Source organism: Ictidomys tridecemlineatus, chromosome 4 (assembly GCF_052094955.1).
Source record: "Ictidomys tridecemlineatus isolate mIctTri1 chromosome 4, mIctTri1.hap1, whole genome shotgun sequence".
In the NCBI taxonomy this organism is placed as follows: domain Eukaryota; kingdom Metazoa; phylum Chordata; class Mammalia; order Rodentia; family Sciuridae; genus Ictidomys; species Ictidomys tridecemlineatus.
The window spans coordinates 96,652,947-96,669,172 of NC_135480.1; the positions used below are offsets into that span (position 1 = coordinate 96,652,947).

The window sequence follows — 16,226 nt, forward strand, 5'->3', positions numbered from 1 at the left end:
CTGATTGAGACCTTCCATTGGTAGCATCCATGTTGTCATCCTGGACTAAGTGAACCAAAAATGTCAAATGAGTGTTAAGGCAGTGGTACCCAATTGTAACTTCCTGTCTTGTATTATTATGTCCAGTTTGACTGCAAAATATATCTACCTTTAGATGTATTAGTGTGTGTATTAGTATGTGAACCAATAGAAGGTTCACATACTCAATATGTATACAAGTTTATGTGTGTGTGCATATATGTATTTATATATACATTCATATGTGTATATGTATAAGTGTAGTCATATTTATGCATGTGTGTGTATATATATATTTTTAACATAAATGTAGAGGTTTACAAATAAGGGGATTTATTATAATGAATTGGTTCAATTAGTATGGAGATTGGGAAGTTCAAGATCTACAGTCAGTAAAGCTGGAGACCTAGGAGGTCTTATGGTGTAGTTCTAGTCTATATTCAACTCCAAAAGCTAGAAGGGTTGATGGTGTCCAGATCTAAGTTTGAATGCAGAAGACTGATGTCTGAGCTCAAAGACAGGCAGAGAGAGAGAGAGAGAGAGAGAGAGAGAGAGAGAGAGAATTCTCTCTTACTCAGCCTTGTATTCTATGTAGGCCTCAACTGATTGGATGAGGATAACCACATTTGGAAGGGCACTCTGCTTTACTCAGCCCACCACTTTCAATGCCAATCTCCTCTAGAAGCACCCTTACTGACACAGTCATAGTAATGCTTAACCAAATACCTGGGTGCTCTGTGACTCAGGCAAGCTGATAACGTAAAATGAACCATCATGATTGGCTTTGAGTATAGGGTTATACTTCCTGAAGTGGTGCTGTGACGATCTTGAAAGCAAACACACAAGACCAGAGTTTCTGCAGAGCTATATCACATTGCTTAATATGATAAATGGCACAATTAGGGCAACATAAACATGATTGTAAAGATGAATAATCTCAGGCAGGGGCTTGAAGAGTTTAACTGGGTCTGATGTTGTTTGCAATTCATTAGTTATCTCAAGTAGATTACTGACTAAGCCAATGATCTCTAACCTGGCTGCATATTGAAACAACCAGCATTTTAAAACCAGAACCACAGGGTCCCTGATGCAGAGGTACTAATTAGAATCTTCAGGGACATGGGGAGGAAATTGACTTGTAACAAGCTCTCCAGTTAATTCTTAAGCAGGTAACCTTGTATTGGTCTGAGGCTTGCACCCCTGCATTTGGGAACCTTTAGACTGGTGTGACTCTCAAAACAGTTGTCACAAAATGAACTCAACATTAACTATCTTTTAGGGCCTACTGTGTTCCAGGTATTGGAGATGCAAAGACTCGGTCTTTACAGAATCCTGTCATTCAAACAGACACCAGTATCTCAAATTACAACACAGAAATTGCTATGGCAGAGGCACATCGTGTTCTATGGAAGCCCCAGGAGGGTGTGATCTTCATGCTGCTTCACCTTCAAGTCCCTTCCTGATATGGGTGCATGGTCTTAGAATCCTTGGCCAGATGGATGGTTAAAGACCAGGAAATACCCCCAGATCAGCCCTTCAGTGGTCTGAGTTGATATTCTGTGGGAGGAAATCCAGAAGTGTGACTTTTTGAAGACCACAAGGAACATCCCATATTCCCTTTGGCCGAGTCTGTGCCAGGGCTCCTAGGCAAAGCTGAGATCTTATTTCAGGATCCTCTTAGGCTCAGAGTCCAGATCATACAACAGCAGGGAGGAGGCTCTTCACACACAGCATGGGCGTGAAGCTGATATCCCAGTTGGTGGTTTCCAGAGAGTGTGAGAAGCAGCAGAACTAGCGTAGTGGGTGGCTTCTTACTGAAGCTCCTTAGAGGCCACAACCCACATTGCACTAATTTGTTATTTGTTAGCGCTGCCTGTTCTTTTTAGTCTAATGAGACTTTCCTCCAGAATGCAGATCTTAGGTCTCTCTTGACCCTTCCCTACCTTTGCAGGTCTTTCTGCTGTAGCTGGTAACTTAGGGAATTCCGGGCTGTGAGATCTCAGAAGTCTCTTCTTTGAGCTGAACAACTAGGCCTTTTGCTAAGAGGCAAGAATAGATCAAATATCTGTGATTCCAGCAGATTTTTGCACTAATCTGACCTCCTGACTTCAAGCTGTGGTCTCTGGGTCTTTCTCCCTGTGAAATTATAAAAGAATGTTGGTCCAAGACAAGGACAAGCTCTAGACTTGAACCCATTTTGGTTACAATGATACCTTTGCCCCAAGGATTTAAGGAAAAAAGTGCAGGACAGAGAGGCTTTTGACTTGACTTTGACTTGACAGTTGTTTTTGTTGTTGTTGTTGTCTGGGGGATTTGACTGTTGATTTTCAACCTTGTAACTTCCAGGAAATTTTAGGAGGAAACTTGAGTTTTCTTATCTTTCTTTGGCTGGGAACCAGGCACAGAACTCACAGTTCTGTGACTTTGGAAACTGACACTATGCAGATTGTAGGTCTTAATGTGTGTGTTGATAAAGTCCATGTAGGTAGCAGGAGATATCACAATACCAGACCTTAAGCTATACTACAAAGCTATAATTTAAAAAAAAAAAAGCATGGTATCAGCACCAAAATAGACATGTAGACCAATAGATAGAAGACATAGAGACAAATCCACATAAATATAATTATCTCATACTAGACATAGCACCAAAAATATACATTGGAGAAAAAATAACCTCTTCAACAAATGGTGCTGGGAAAACTGGAAATTCATGTGCAGCAAAATGAAACTAAACCCCTATCTCTCACCATGCACAAAAATCAACTCAAAGTGGATCAAGGACCTAGGAATTAATCCAGAAACTTTGCACCTAATAGAGGAAAAGGTAGGCTCAAATCTTCATCACATCAGATTAGGCCCCACTTCCTTAACAAGAAATAAAATCAAGAATTAATAAATGGGATGGAATCAAACTAAAAAGCTTCTTCTCAGCAAAAGAAACAACTAAAGAGGTTAAGAGAGAGCCTACATTTTGGGAGCAAATTTTTGCCACATGCACATCAGATAGAGCACTAATCTCCAGGATATATAAAGAACTTAAGGGTCTGGGGTTGTGGCCTAGCGATAGAGCACTAGCCTAGCATGTGTGGGTTCCATCCTCAGCACCACATAAAAAATAAGGGTACAATACCTAAAAAAATAAAATAAAGAACTCAAAAAACTTAACACCAAAAAAAAAAAAAAGCCCCAAACAACCCAATCAAAAAAATGGGCTAAGGAGCTGAACAGATACTTCTCAGAAGAAGATATACACTAGACCAACACATATATGAAAAAATGTTCAACACCTCTACAAATTAGAGAAATGAAAATCAAAACTAATATTTCATCTCATGTCAATCAGAATGGCAGTTATCAAGAATATAGACAACAATAAATGTTGGTGAGAATGTGGGGGAAAAGGCACACTCATGCATTGCTGGTGGGATTGCAAATTAGTGCAACCAATCTGGAAAGCAGTATGGAGATTCCTTAGAAAACTTGGTATGGAACCACCATTTGACTTAGCTATCTAAGTCTTGGTCTATACCCAAAGGACTTAAAATCAGCATACTGTAGTAATGCAGCCACATCAATGTTTATAGCAAATAGCTAGATGAATGGATAAAGAAACTGTGGTATATATACACAATGGAATATTACTCAGCATTCAAAGAGAATAAAATTATGGCATTTGCAGGTAAATGGATGGAAATGGAGAATATCATGCTAAGCAAAATAAGCCAATCCTTTAATTGGGCAAAGGGAAGGAAGGCATGGGAAGGGCTTGTGGGGACAGGAAAGGTGGTGGAATGAGATAGACAGCATCACCCTAGGTACATGTATGATGAACATATGGTGCAACATTATAATGTGTACAACCAGAGAAATGAAAAGTTGTGCTGCAATTATGTACAATGAATCAAAATGCATTCTGTCATATATACCCAATTAAAATTAATTAATAATTAATTAATTTTTAAAAATCCATGTAGGCTATGCAGAATGTGTCAACCAACCTGAGCGGACTCAGTAAGAAATACTTCATGAAACAAAGCTATGTGTAAACCCCGTAAAGTAAAACAGGGGTGGGGAGTGAGTGATCATTGTACCTCCAGAGAGCAGATGAGATGCAGAGGCAGATTCGTGGTCCCAGAGGGAATTTCAGGACTGCTGCTGGGATTTTCTGCTCTTTTTCCTCTCATCATTTATTCTAGCAATTCTAGCCCTTTAGTAGTCTCAGTTGTCAGGTTGTTACTGTTTAATAGCTTTCTAGAAGATACTGGCATTGTTAAAGGCCAAATAGTGATGCTGACAGCTGTGACTTGTTTGCAGAAATAAAGGCAGTGGGTCTTGTATAAAACAAGGATATGTCGTGAATGGGGCATATATTCATATGTATTTTGTACTTTTTATTTTTGGCCAAAGTTTGTTGGTATTTTTGCTTTGGGGTATGAAGGACTTCTGTTTGTCAGTCTTATAGAACAGTCATGCATCACTTAATGGCATGAATACATTCTGGGGAATACATTATTAGCAGATTTTGTTGTTGTGCAAGCATTATAGAGTATATTTTCACAAATTGAGTTGATATAGGTCAATCATGGGGTGTGGCATCTTGATGCAATCAAGAGACACAGTAAGCATGAGATATATGAGCTCACTATGCGCATAGCATGGCACATTGTTTTACAACCCATTTTTATAGGCAGAAAGGGTGTACACTCTAATAATAAAATATACAGCATACCAAGTACATAAGCCAGTCACTTTACTGTTTTTTATCAAGCACTATGCACTGTACCTAATTGCATGTACTATGCATCTGTCCGACTGGCAGCACATGGGTGTGCTTACACAGGCCCCACCACACATGTGTGAGTAATGAGTTGTGCTGCACCACCAGGTGACAGGAACTTTTCAGTTTCATTATAATCTTAGAGGACCATCATCATATATGTAGTTCATAATTACCAAAATGTCGTTATGTGGCATATCACTGTACTCAGAATGCAACCCCGGGAATCGGGAAATGTGAGGACAGGTGGCTAAAGGGGAGCAAAGGTAGGGATGCCCTTAGGCAAAAGATAGGCCTGTGGGGAGACTCCAGTCGCCTAGAACTGGCTCCCCACAGCCACATCTGGAACTGTCCCCACCTCGTAAGATCAGAAACTGAAAACCAGACTTGGGAGGGAGCTACCTAGTCATCCCCACGAGGACTACATAGCCATCCTGGGAGCCGATGGAAGCATTACTGTTTGCAAGACAGAAGTGACCGCAGGGACTGGCCTAATCATTAGGGATGTTTGTCAGGGAGTTAGTTTGGGGGAGTTTGTCAAGGGGATAGAAGAGAACTGAAATTTAGTCTTCTCAGCATAAAACAGTATCCTGTGTGAGCTCCATCGAGTTAATTAGATTTGGATTGATAATAGCCTTGGGACTTCTTGGTTTTGTTGTTTAGTCCAGTTTTTCTCACCCCCAAGTTCAGCTACTTGTTGAGGCTGATTTCGTTTTTAAAGAAGGAAATTTCAGTGGCTGGGGACCTGGGTTCTTTTTAAGGAACCCAGTTGTGCCTGGTGACTATGACTGAACATAATTTTGAACGTTCAGATAATTCGTTTCTATAGGAGAATTTGCTGCTCAGGGAGATGGTGTGAAAAAGGTTGTGTGTGTGTGTGTGTGTGTGTGTGTGTGTGTGTGTGTGTACGCGTGCACGTGCATGCATGTGTCTGTCTAGGTTTGTATGTGTTTGAACATCTGTGTATGTCAGTGTGGGTATTTGTGTGTGTCTGTGTCTGCATGTGTGTTTCTGGTTCCTTCCCTGCATCCCGCAAATGTCCCTTACAGGCATAGTGCAGGAACTGCAAGGCCAAGGTCATAGTAGTTTCTGCAAACTCACTTTGCCAGAAAAGAGGTTTTCCTGAACATGAAAGGAAGTTGCACAAACCTCCCCTAAAGAGAATTTGTCTCTTGGTAGGTTTTTCACTTTGTTTAGATAGCAATAGTGAGGATTCAGGAATAAGCTATTTACTTGGTTTTAAAGTTGCTCATAACTAGAGTTTGTCACCTTGAGGGGTAAGTTAAGAAGCATCACTTCTGTGAAATTCCTCCTAAAAGAAGATTCAGCTACCATCCGGATAAGTTTGGTTTATGCCTGTTTCTCATGGGTGAGCCTTGTTATTTGTCCCTGACCTTTGAATTGGCTCCTTGGGATCCCCTCAGATTTTAGTCCTTGATCATCAAAGCACATTATGACATGGTGCCACGGGGCCTGTCTTTAATGTTCCTGCCTTTGATTCCCCAGGCTGGGATTCAAAGGCTCTCCTGCCTGTTCCATGAAGCACAGTGAGTTTGTCAAGGACAGTTTGGTATGGGTTGGGGGAGGGGAGGTGTCTTAGTAGAAAAGCTTAATAATGGTTGCTTGAATAAAAACTCTCCTGAGAATCAAAACCTAAGGAAAAAAAATTCTATAATAGATACAAGGCCCTCGGTCCATGCTCAGCTTTTAAGGATCTTGTTTCATGCTTGGCTTTTACAACTTATGAGCAGTTCTTTAGGGCAGAAAGAAAGGAAGGAGTGTAATTAGCACATGGGGGAGTCCCAGTGGACAGGACTGTTTGGTTTGTACTTCTGTTTTGGTCAGATTTTTTGCTGCTATGACCAAAAGACCTGATAAGAACAATTTTAAGGAGCAAAAGTTTATTTTAGCTCATATTTTTACAGGTCTCAGTCCAATGACAGCCAGCTCCATTCCTTAGGGCCTGAGACGAGTCAGAACATCATGGCAGAAGTGTGTGGTGGTGGAAGCCAGTTCAGATGTGAGGATCAGGGAGAGAGAGAGAGAGAGAGAGAGAGAGAGAGAGAGAGTGTTAGTTCTCCTCACAGACAAAATATAAATCACACCCCCATCAGCCCACCTCCTCCAGCCACACCCTACCTGCCCAGAGTTACCACTCAGTTAATCTCTGTCGGGATTAATGCATGGATTAATTTAAGGCTCTCATAACCCAGTCATTTCACCTCTAGACCTTCTTGCATTGTCTCACACATGGGCTTTTGGGGGATACCTAATATCTACACTATAACACTCTCCCATTTCTTGTCTCTCTTGTGGACAGTTTCCTCAACTCACCCAAAAAACTGGACCTAAACCTTTGATTCCCTATAAGTCAGAAGAGACAAATAGCAATCTCAAGTGCAGCCACAGGGTAGAAGTACCCAGAGTAAAGAGCATCAGGAACCAGCCTGTGGCTGTAAGAGTGCTGGGGGGCTCTCTGGATCTGTGAAATTACACTGTGTGGAGACAGGAGGACACCCTAAGTGCAGCCAAAGGACTTTAAGCCCAGAATGAAAAAGTAATATTATGATTAGTTCTGTGGATGGATGGCCCCGAATGTAGGCAGATGAAATACCACAGACTTAAAGAATGAGGATGCATTTCAGACGTGCCAGCACCACCCTGCGGCCACTGTCTGCTGTGGCCCCTTCTCCTCTGCCCTGTACACTCCCTGGGCCACACTGAGCTCTCAGTTCCTAGAAGCCATGGTGGAAACTTAATGAATCTTCAATTCTCGCCCTGATTACTGATGGGAGTTGTGAATGCCAGGGACGGCTTTCACACAGGTTCCCTAACTCAGGAAAGCTACGGTTATTTCCCAAAGGAACAGGAATGGTATTCAGAGGATCACTGTTTAAATGATTGGGTTTCCTTCTGTTCTTCCTTGGAAATTGTGTATACCCAGCAGGTTGGGCACCATCGGATTGAGGTGATGGTGCCTATGGGGCTGGAGAATGGACTCTCCTCCACCCAGTAGGAAAGAACATGGTCTCCAGCAGGAATTTCTTTACCATGGGCACTCTACAGATGGATGGCTACTTTGACAGAGCACAAGTTGAGCAGCCGCGTGAATAATCCATTTTATGCATGCCCCCTTCAGTAATGGGATGAAGCATTCACAATGTATGTGTGCTCAAACAATAATTGGAATGTCTTCATTCTAGTAAGGGAAGAGGTGGCTTATCCAGAACCCTAATTAGAGGATCAGAAGTCCCCCAAAGATGGGGTAAACCCAACTCCTCTGGTCCTGTCCCTGTTTGTAGCCACCTCCAGTGCTGAGCACTGAGCTAAGAGGTGTTGAGGCCAAGCCTCTGGTGGTGAGGATGGTGGGGGTGGATGTCTACAGCTGGGCTTGGGAATTCCAGGAGCCTCAATTTCCAGCTCCTGCTCAGAACACCTACAAGGCCCAGGGTCTCAGTCCAGGGTCTGAGTCAGTGTGCTTCCCAATCTGTGGTGTTTTGTGCCTGTCTGCCAGTTCATCCAGCAGAAAACCAGCCCTTTTTCAACAAAGTTGACTTTAGAGATTGACTCTAGGTAATGACATACTTAACATCAAGGACCTGGATCTGCCTGGGTTCAAATCTTGGCTTTTCTATTTAGTAGGGTTGTGATCTTGCTCTGATTATATTAGGTTCTTCGGTTTCTTCATTCATCAAATAGGATAATAGCAGTAAGTATCTTCTCGGATTGCAGGATTAAATGAATTAAATGCTTAGTACAGGACTGGCACATAATAATTGCATGTATATCTTTGAGAGTGTGAAGTTTTTCACTTGATGGAAACCAAATTTAACCTGGTTGTTTGAGAGATTGTATGCTTTGTGTCTTCAATAGCCCAGATGTGCTTAAAGCTATCAACACATAAGGACATTTTTGAAAGACACAGGCAATATCAAATTCTCAGGATGAAGTTGCATGCTAGCATTCTCTAAATTTCTATTTTCTGAGTGTAAAGAATACAACATCTGCAAACAACAGCTGGACAAATATTGAAAGATATAATTCCAGCTTCTTGCCATGTTAGCAGAAGCTGTTGGGAGGGAGGGAGATGATTTGCCTGGTATCAGTACCTTTTTATGGCTGGAAGAAAAGAACTTCAATGAGTCATTTTGTCAAGGCAAGGTTTTGAGAAAGCGACCTAAGATTGCATTGTCAGGGGCATCCTGGATGCAATCAGATACCAAGCAGCAATTTACCAAGAAGCCCTGGCTTATCAGGGCAGATTGATGGATTGTGTTTTGTTTATCTGGAAAACCTTAGCTGAATCTCAAACATCTATATACGTCCTTGCCCTATATTTTAGTAATTCAGCTTCATGCAACATTCTGGCCCATCATCAGGGTCTAATTGGAAAAAGGAAAGAACTGAAAAGGAGGCCAGAAAAGGGAGTGAGGAGCCTAAACTTCTGTTAAAAAGTACTCTCAAGTTCTGGACCTGGGGCTGGGGCCGTGGCTCAGAGGTAGAGCGCTCACCTACCATGTGTGAGGCACTGGGTTCGATCCCCAGCACCACATACACATAAAATCAAGATATTGTGTCCACCTATAACTAAAATTTAACTATATATATATATATATTTTTTTAAAAAAGTGCTGGACCTGCTGGGCTATGTGAATCTGCTTGTCATAGGACCTGAGAACACACCATTTGTGCAGCTTACTTAGCTGAGCTTAGTAGAGGGATTCTCTCCACCTGATGTCTTTGCCCTGTGGGGATGGAGGGTGAGACTAGGGCACACCAAGCAAAGAGAAATAGCTAATGAGGATACATGAAGAAAATGAGACACAGAAGCAAGAAGCAGCACTGGGTGGAGGTCAGCATGTGAGGCCAACCCCACAGCTTCCAGACTTTGCTGTGGCATGCTCCTGGTTTTCCTGGTAAAATGAAGGAGTTGAAGATGTTACATCCTATCCTTTCCAGCCCCAGCCTTTATAACTAGCTGACTCTCTAATCCTGGTGATGAGCTAATGTAACAAAAGACTGAGAAGCCATGTGATAAAACAGGTTAAACACTCTGGATGCACACTTGCACAGTCAGTGGTGTGCTCCTCAGGGTCAGGAGCTGCAAAATATCCCTGCCTTCACCTGCTATGGACTGTAGGTGACTGAGCTAGTGCCATATGGAAAGGCCCTGGCCTGGAAGGTGGCTCTTTTGAGGTTCTATGGAACTATTTCTGACTTTGTGCTATTTCGGCAAAAAAGAAAGGAAGGAAGGGAGGGAGGGAAAACAGTTAAATCTTGAATGCATCTCCTTTGTTTTTGAGGCAAATAAGCAAATAAACAAATACTCCTTGTCATCAGGAAGACTGAATCCTATCCTGGCCTTAGACTGATTCTTCAGATGTTGGATCTTGTGTGGCTCATGCCCCTGCTTGGTGTCTCTTGAGTCATTTCTTCTGACTTTCCACTAAAGATACTCCAAAGTGCTCCCAGGAGAAGCCTTGTACCTTCTTTCTGGAAGATGGGTGTTGGTGATGGGAGTGGAACTTGGGTACAGCATGATTGTATTACTTCTGAGCAGATGAACCAACATGTAGATTTTCTTGCTCTATTACCTGAATCCCAGGATCCTATGTGACATAGAAGTAGTCACATTTTCTAGCTGCTAGGTACTTTGGGGGGGTAGCAACCATAGTTTACAGACACTGACATTTTTCTATAGTACTCAAGCACCTGATTATTAGAATTGGACCTAGTAAAATAATAGTTTGACCCGATATACTTGGGAGGCCAAGAAGGCTGACCCTGTTATCTGGCTTGGCTCTGTGTTCTAATTGGAAGCCAGACCCATGGAACAGAGCCAGCACCCAATGATTCCTGATTCCCAGCAGCTCATGCAAGTTATTATGCTAAAAAATAGAGTCCCTGCCTCTGGCAAGTTGGCTTCTGCTATTTGGCTAACAGAGTTCCATAGGGTAGAGTATTTAGGGTGATGGGCTATCAGATTAATCATGTAATCCTCAGTTTGTAGTGATAATAGCTTTTTCTTTCTTATAATATTGTAGTATAAATTATAGTAGCAGCTAGGTGTGGTAGCACACACCTGCAATCCCAGTTACTTGGTGGGGCTGAGGCAGGAGGAACACAAGTTTAAGAGCCAACCTAAGCAACTTTAGTGAGATCCTGTCTCAAAATTATATGCAAAAAGGGCTGAGGATGTAGCTCAGTGGCAGAGCTCTTGCCCAGCATGCACAGAGCCCTGGGTTCCATCCCCCTAGCACACACTTACGCAGATAGTAGCATAGTGTGTGGACTGCTGAAGAGTTCTGAAGCCATATCAACCTTCTTGATATTCTGCCTTAACACTCTGGAAGAATTATGAGATCTGGAGAGGTTAAAGGAGACCGTACCAGGACTTATCACTGCCTGACTTTGTACATGGGACAAGGCCAGTTTGGGTGGCTTTATTAAAATGATATATTTTGAAAATCTGCTTCATATGTGAATGTAAAGAACTCTGTGATGCTTCCAAGTGAATTTGATTTAGGGATATCTGTGTTCTATCTGCAGCTTGTCTGTATGGCTTGTCTTTAGCCTAGGACAAGCTCTAGGTTCTCCATTCAAGTGGCATAAAAATGATTCCAACACCACCACCAAGAGTCATCTATCCCTCCTCCTCTGCTTCACACTCCGCTCTTTCACATTAGTTATGGGCTAGTGTTCACAACCAGGAAAGACCCCAGATTTTATGGCATTTTTCTTCTCTCTCTAGCTTGTCTTACATTTTTATGGGAAGCATAGGGGTCCACAGTACTGTGAGGACTTCACACAGAGGACTTCCCAGAGATTTGATTATAAACCTACCTCCATTGAACCTGACACCTGGCTAGATTACTTCTGAGTATTCAAGTTTAAATGGGGATTAGAAAGAATTCTCGGGATTTAGATAGATGGCCAAAGAAGTGGAAGCACTAAGTGTGGCTTCTAAATGATTCCATTTGCTGCTGGAGCCAGCATTAAGCAATGACGATACTCCCAGTGGCCATTAGAATATGGTCTGCCACATTGGTGCCATTTTACAGATCTTGAAGCCACAGTCTGTAAGAACATATATTTTATAGTCCCTTTACAGTGGCATGTAACTTTTGGGTTAATCCTTGAAAGTTAAAAGTTTACCTCATTTTCTTCTACCCAGCTGCTGCCAATAGTAGTTCAGGCCAGAACTGTAAGACTCACATGTCAAGTATGGGTGAGACTTTTCTATCATTCCTAATAATTTATTCATTTTTCTTCCTCCAAATGAGTTGTTTACTTAAGTTCAGCTACTTCATGCAACAGTGTCAATCTGACAAGTTGTGTTATTCTATTAATACCTATGCTCACATTTGCATAGCTTTCAGTATATGTGTATACAGATATGCTTATTTACAGGCAGATATGAATCCACTCAGATACTATAATAGATTTTGGACAGGTTGACTCTAGTAGTATACAGGAAGTTTCTATTACCTCATTCCTACTGCTACAAGCATTCCTGGGGATTTTGTTTGAGATATGTATATATCCATAAGTTCAAAGTACTACCAGTAATGGCATTAAAAAAGAAAACAAAAAGCCAGCTTGTCCTTGTGTTTGACACTCCATCTGTTACCTTTCTAAATCATGTCAACATCCTTATGAGATCCCTGGGTCATTATGTTCACTGACAGATGCAGAATTCAGGCTTTGAGATTCACTTGACAACTCAGTTACCAAGTGTCAGGGCTGAGATTTGGAGCCAGGTCTCCCTGATTCCTGATTCTGAGTTTTTAACCACGTTCTTTCCTTTTTAATTCTTGTCATGGTCCAACAGGATGAGTTCAGTTTTATCATCATCCTCATTTTATAGACAAGACACTGAGGCCCAGGGGAAAGGATGTGTCTAGAGCACTGGCATTGGTTGGTGCTCCCATTATTGTTTTTTTTGGTTCAGATTTAGTTCAGCACTTTATATATGTAAAGTTCTGACCAACAAATAAAATATCTTAAATTAATGGAGAGAGTAGAAATAGCCACCTGACTATAAATTGGATCCGAAAGGTTATTTTATTTTAGAGCATAAAGGAAAACATTCCCTCCCTCAGAAATAACAACGGAAATGATTTCTTTAGGAAAAGTTGTTACTGTAGGGTAAGGATAAAAATACACAACAGGTAGTAAGTACTTCTTATGTGCTTTACATATATTAATTCATTTAATCTTTCCAAAACGCTATGAGGATGATTCTGTTTTCCCTGTTTTGCAAAAGAGACAGTAAGAGGTTAAATAACTTGGCTAAGATCACACAGTTAATCCATGGCAACAAGCTGAGATTCAAACTCAAACCATCAGTCCCAGAGTCCTAGGCCTTGACCACCCCGCAGAACTGCCACATTAGCTTCTGTTTTACATTCATAGAGTTCAGTAGGCTTAGCAGTGAAGGGGCCTTTTATTCTTCCCCAAATACTTTGCTAATCTTAAAAGCAAAGTATTACAGGCCGGTGGGGGTATCTAGTTCTTTGTGCCCCCAGGCTACACATCTGGATTTCTTACAGTGTAGTCAAATTAAAGCAACTCAGCACTTAGTTATACTTTGAAAAATAAAGCCACACAGCTCCATTAACCTGGTTATGTATGCTGATATACAATTTGATCCCTTTTTTTTAAAAAAGCCTAGATTCTAGAAATTTCCTTCATCTCATGCATCGTCACTAAGCCAACCCATGCTCGATGGTTTACCCATCTCTAAAACTGGTGACCAGGACACCTTCTTCAGGTGTGCCAACCTGGGCCCTGGTCCCCCAGGGCACCTGCAGTGTGTCTTCCTGGCTAGTGTCTTTATAACTTCAACATGAAAGTGTTTCCAGTCCGCCTGGGAAGATCTCAGTGTACTTTCTTCTCTCAGCTCCTACCTCCTCAAGCACATTAGAATCTGAAAAGAAAACCAGTAAAATTAAACTGCTACAAGAAGTTGCAGGTTTAAGTGAAATCTATGAATTATTTTTTGAAATCAGAATAATAATTCTCTGTTGCCTTAACAAGATTCCACCTCTCCTGATAAGCACCTTGGCATCTTTTATGAACTCAAATTTCAATTCACTTTTCTTTAGCAACTAAGACTTTATAGCCTACTTCTGCTAGGGAGTCGGGAGTTATAAAACTTCTGCTTACACCTGAAGCTGTTTGCTGAAAAAGACAGCATTTCTTTCAGAACATTTATCAATTTTAAAAAAGACATTTAATCTGAAAACCCATTTTAAAAGCTATCAGTCTCCCACAGGGTTATTTTTTTTAAGTGAGATGAGGAGAGGGAAATCGTTAAGTTCTCCTAAGACATACCTTTTTTTTTCTGTGTGTTCCTAAGGATTTAGAATAGTGTGGAAGAAGTGCCTGGGGCTTTTTACTCTGCTCAACCTGAGTTTGAATTTGATCATTACATAGGCATTGAGCCTCCACTTCCCCACCTGTAAAATGGAGTTATAGTGCTCTCACTATCTTTGAATAAAGAGGTAGTTACAGTTTATCAGGAGAGAAATGATGATAGGAATTTGGTTATAAGATTTTTGTACAAAGACTCTACTCTTCATAGCCCATGATTTGGAAAGAGAACAAATGACAACTAACAGGTTATAATAAACCCATTCAGAAGCTGCAAAAATCCAACACTGGTAGTAGTTGGAGAGCATGGGGGATGGGCTGGAGCATTAGAATAGATTTTCACTCTTGTCTGTGTAGTATATTAGCTGAGGAACCTTCTGCAAGTTATGTTCATTTTCCTGAGCCTTGACCTCCTCTTTTGTAAAAGAAACACTGTTCTATCAGTCTTTTTATCTCTAAGAACTGTTGTGAGATCAGATGCAATAAAAAGAGTGTCTTGTACACCCGAGAGTATATGCTGCTGCAGGTGAGCTTGGGGGCTAAGCACAAACTGGGTGATGTGGTCACAGCTGGGTGTTTTAGTCAGCTTTTTCCACTGCTGTGACTAGAAGACCCAACCAGAATAATTGTAGAGGAGGAAAAGGTTATTTGGGGGCTCAAGGTTTCAGAGGTTTCAGTCTATAGAAGGCTGGCTCCATTCCTCAGGGCTCAAGATGAGACTGAAATCATGGCAGAAGAGTGTGGCAGAGGGAAGCAGCTCAGATGGTGATCAAGAAGGAGAGAGAGAGAGAGAGGTAGGTAGGTCGGTCTCCACTTGCCAGATCCAAAATATGTATCTCAAAGACATGTCCCAAATGACCCACCTCCTCCAGCCACCCCCTACCCACCCTCTGCTCCTACCCAGTTAATCCAATCAAAGGCATTGACTTATTGATTGAATTAAGACTCTCATAACCTGATTTTCTCCTCTAAACCTTCTTACATTGTCTCACACATGAGCTTTTAGGGGACACCTCACATCTAAATCATAACACTGGGTAATGCCAGATCTGACCTGAGACGACCCAGGATCTTTGGATACAGCTAAGATGACATTATACACAGACCATGTTAATGGAAAGCAAGAGATGAGATAGTCTGTTTGGAAGAAATGTTTTCATAGTTTCTTTAAAGACATGTATTATGCCTGGTTAGGAAATTTCACTTCCATGTACAACAAAGAAAGGTGAAACTTGAGATAGGCTTTTTTTTTTTTTTAATTGAAAACCATGAAAGTTGTCATAGAGAAGTGAAAAGAAGAAGCAAGAAGTGAAGGGAAGGAGTTTTGAGTTCAGATCAGGATTTCCATCTCTCATTATTAAACCTAATATTTCAAGGTTTAGCATTTGCAGAAGAATAATCAGCCATTGTGCTACAATCGAAAACATCCAGGCATTGATTTGCAGAGCGTCTGAGGCTCCTCTGGTCCAGCCCTGTCTGGTGCTTTGAGGGAAGAATCACTCTTTTCCATGTGTGCAAAAGCCCAGGAGTGTCAGTGGAAGACCTCTTCTTTTTCAAACTTCTGTGGTGATAAATGTGTAAGTGGGATCCCGTTAAGCTGGGAATTCCTTTGAAATGCTTGATTCTCATTTCTCCCTGTGGCCCAGAGATAGATCCTGGCCACATTTGGGTATGAAAACTTTTCAGCTTGGCTGCCCCTGGAGAGTCATGTTCTTTTTGAAAAGAGCTTTAAGAAATTGAAGTCTGCTTTTTCACTCAGGATAAGAATATCCTTCTCAAAGCAGGGAGGCTCCACTGCAGTAACAAGATCCATGTGTTGAAGCTGGCTGTTAATGCTCAGCATATGGGCCAGGGATCGTTCCAGGCAGAAATATGCCTCTAATTCTTTAAAGAATGCCCCTTTAAACTCCAGAAAGGACCATTACTCAGGCGAGGGATGGGGTACTCACAGCTTCTGAGCTTCCTAAGGCCTATGGTTCCTGTGGAATGTGAGCCATGGAAAGCAATAGAAGAGGTCCTGGCTGGCCTTAGCATGAGTGGTACTGTTCTGCAG

General features: G+C 41.6%; 1 protein-coding gene across 30 annotated transcripts in view; it reads left to right on the forward strand.

The window, feature by feature from the left end:
• The window catches only part of Ncam1 (neural cell adhesion molecule 1), a 293,481-nt gene that overhangs the window by 209,688 nt on the left and 67,567 nt on the right, over positions 1–16,226 (forward strand). The window contains exon 1 of one of the 30 annotated variants that reach the window (XM_078047005.1): positions 6,321–6,345. The exons of 28 other annotated variants lie outside the window; for them this stretch is intronic. In XM_078047005.1, the coding sequence (XP_077903131.1) occupies positions 6,336–6,345 (10 nt within the window). In that variant the 5' untranslated portion in view covers positions 6,321–6,335. Of the gene's footprint in view, positions 1–6,320; positions 6,346–15,729; positions 15,751–16,226 lie in introns of those variants that run through there. One more of the 30 variants, XM_078047007.1, reaches the window with a different exon arrangement.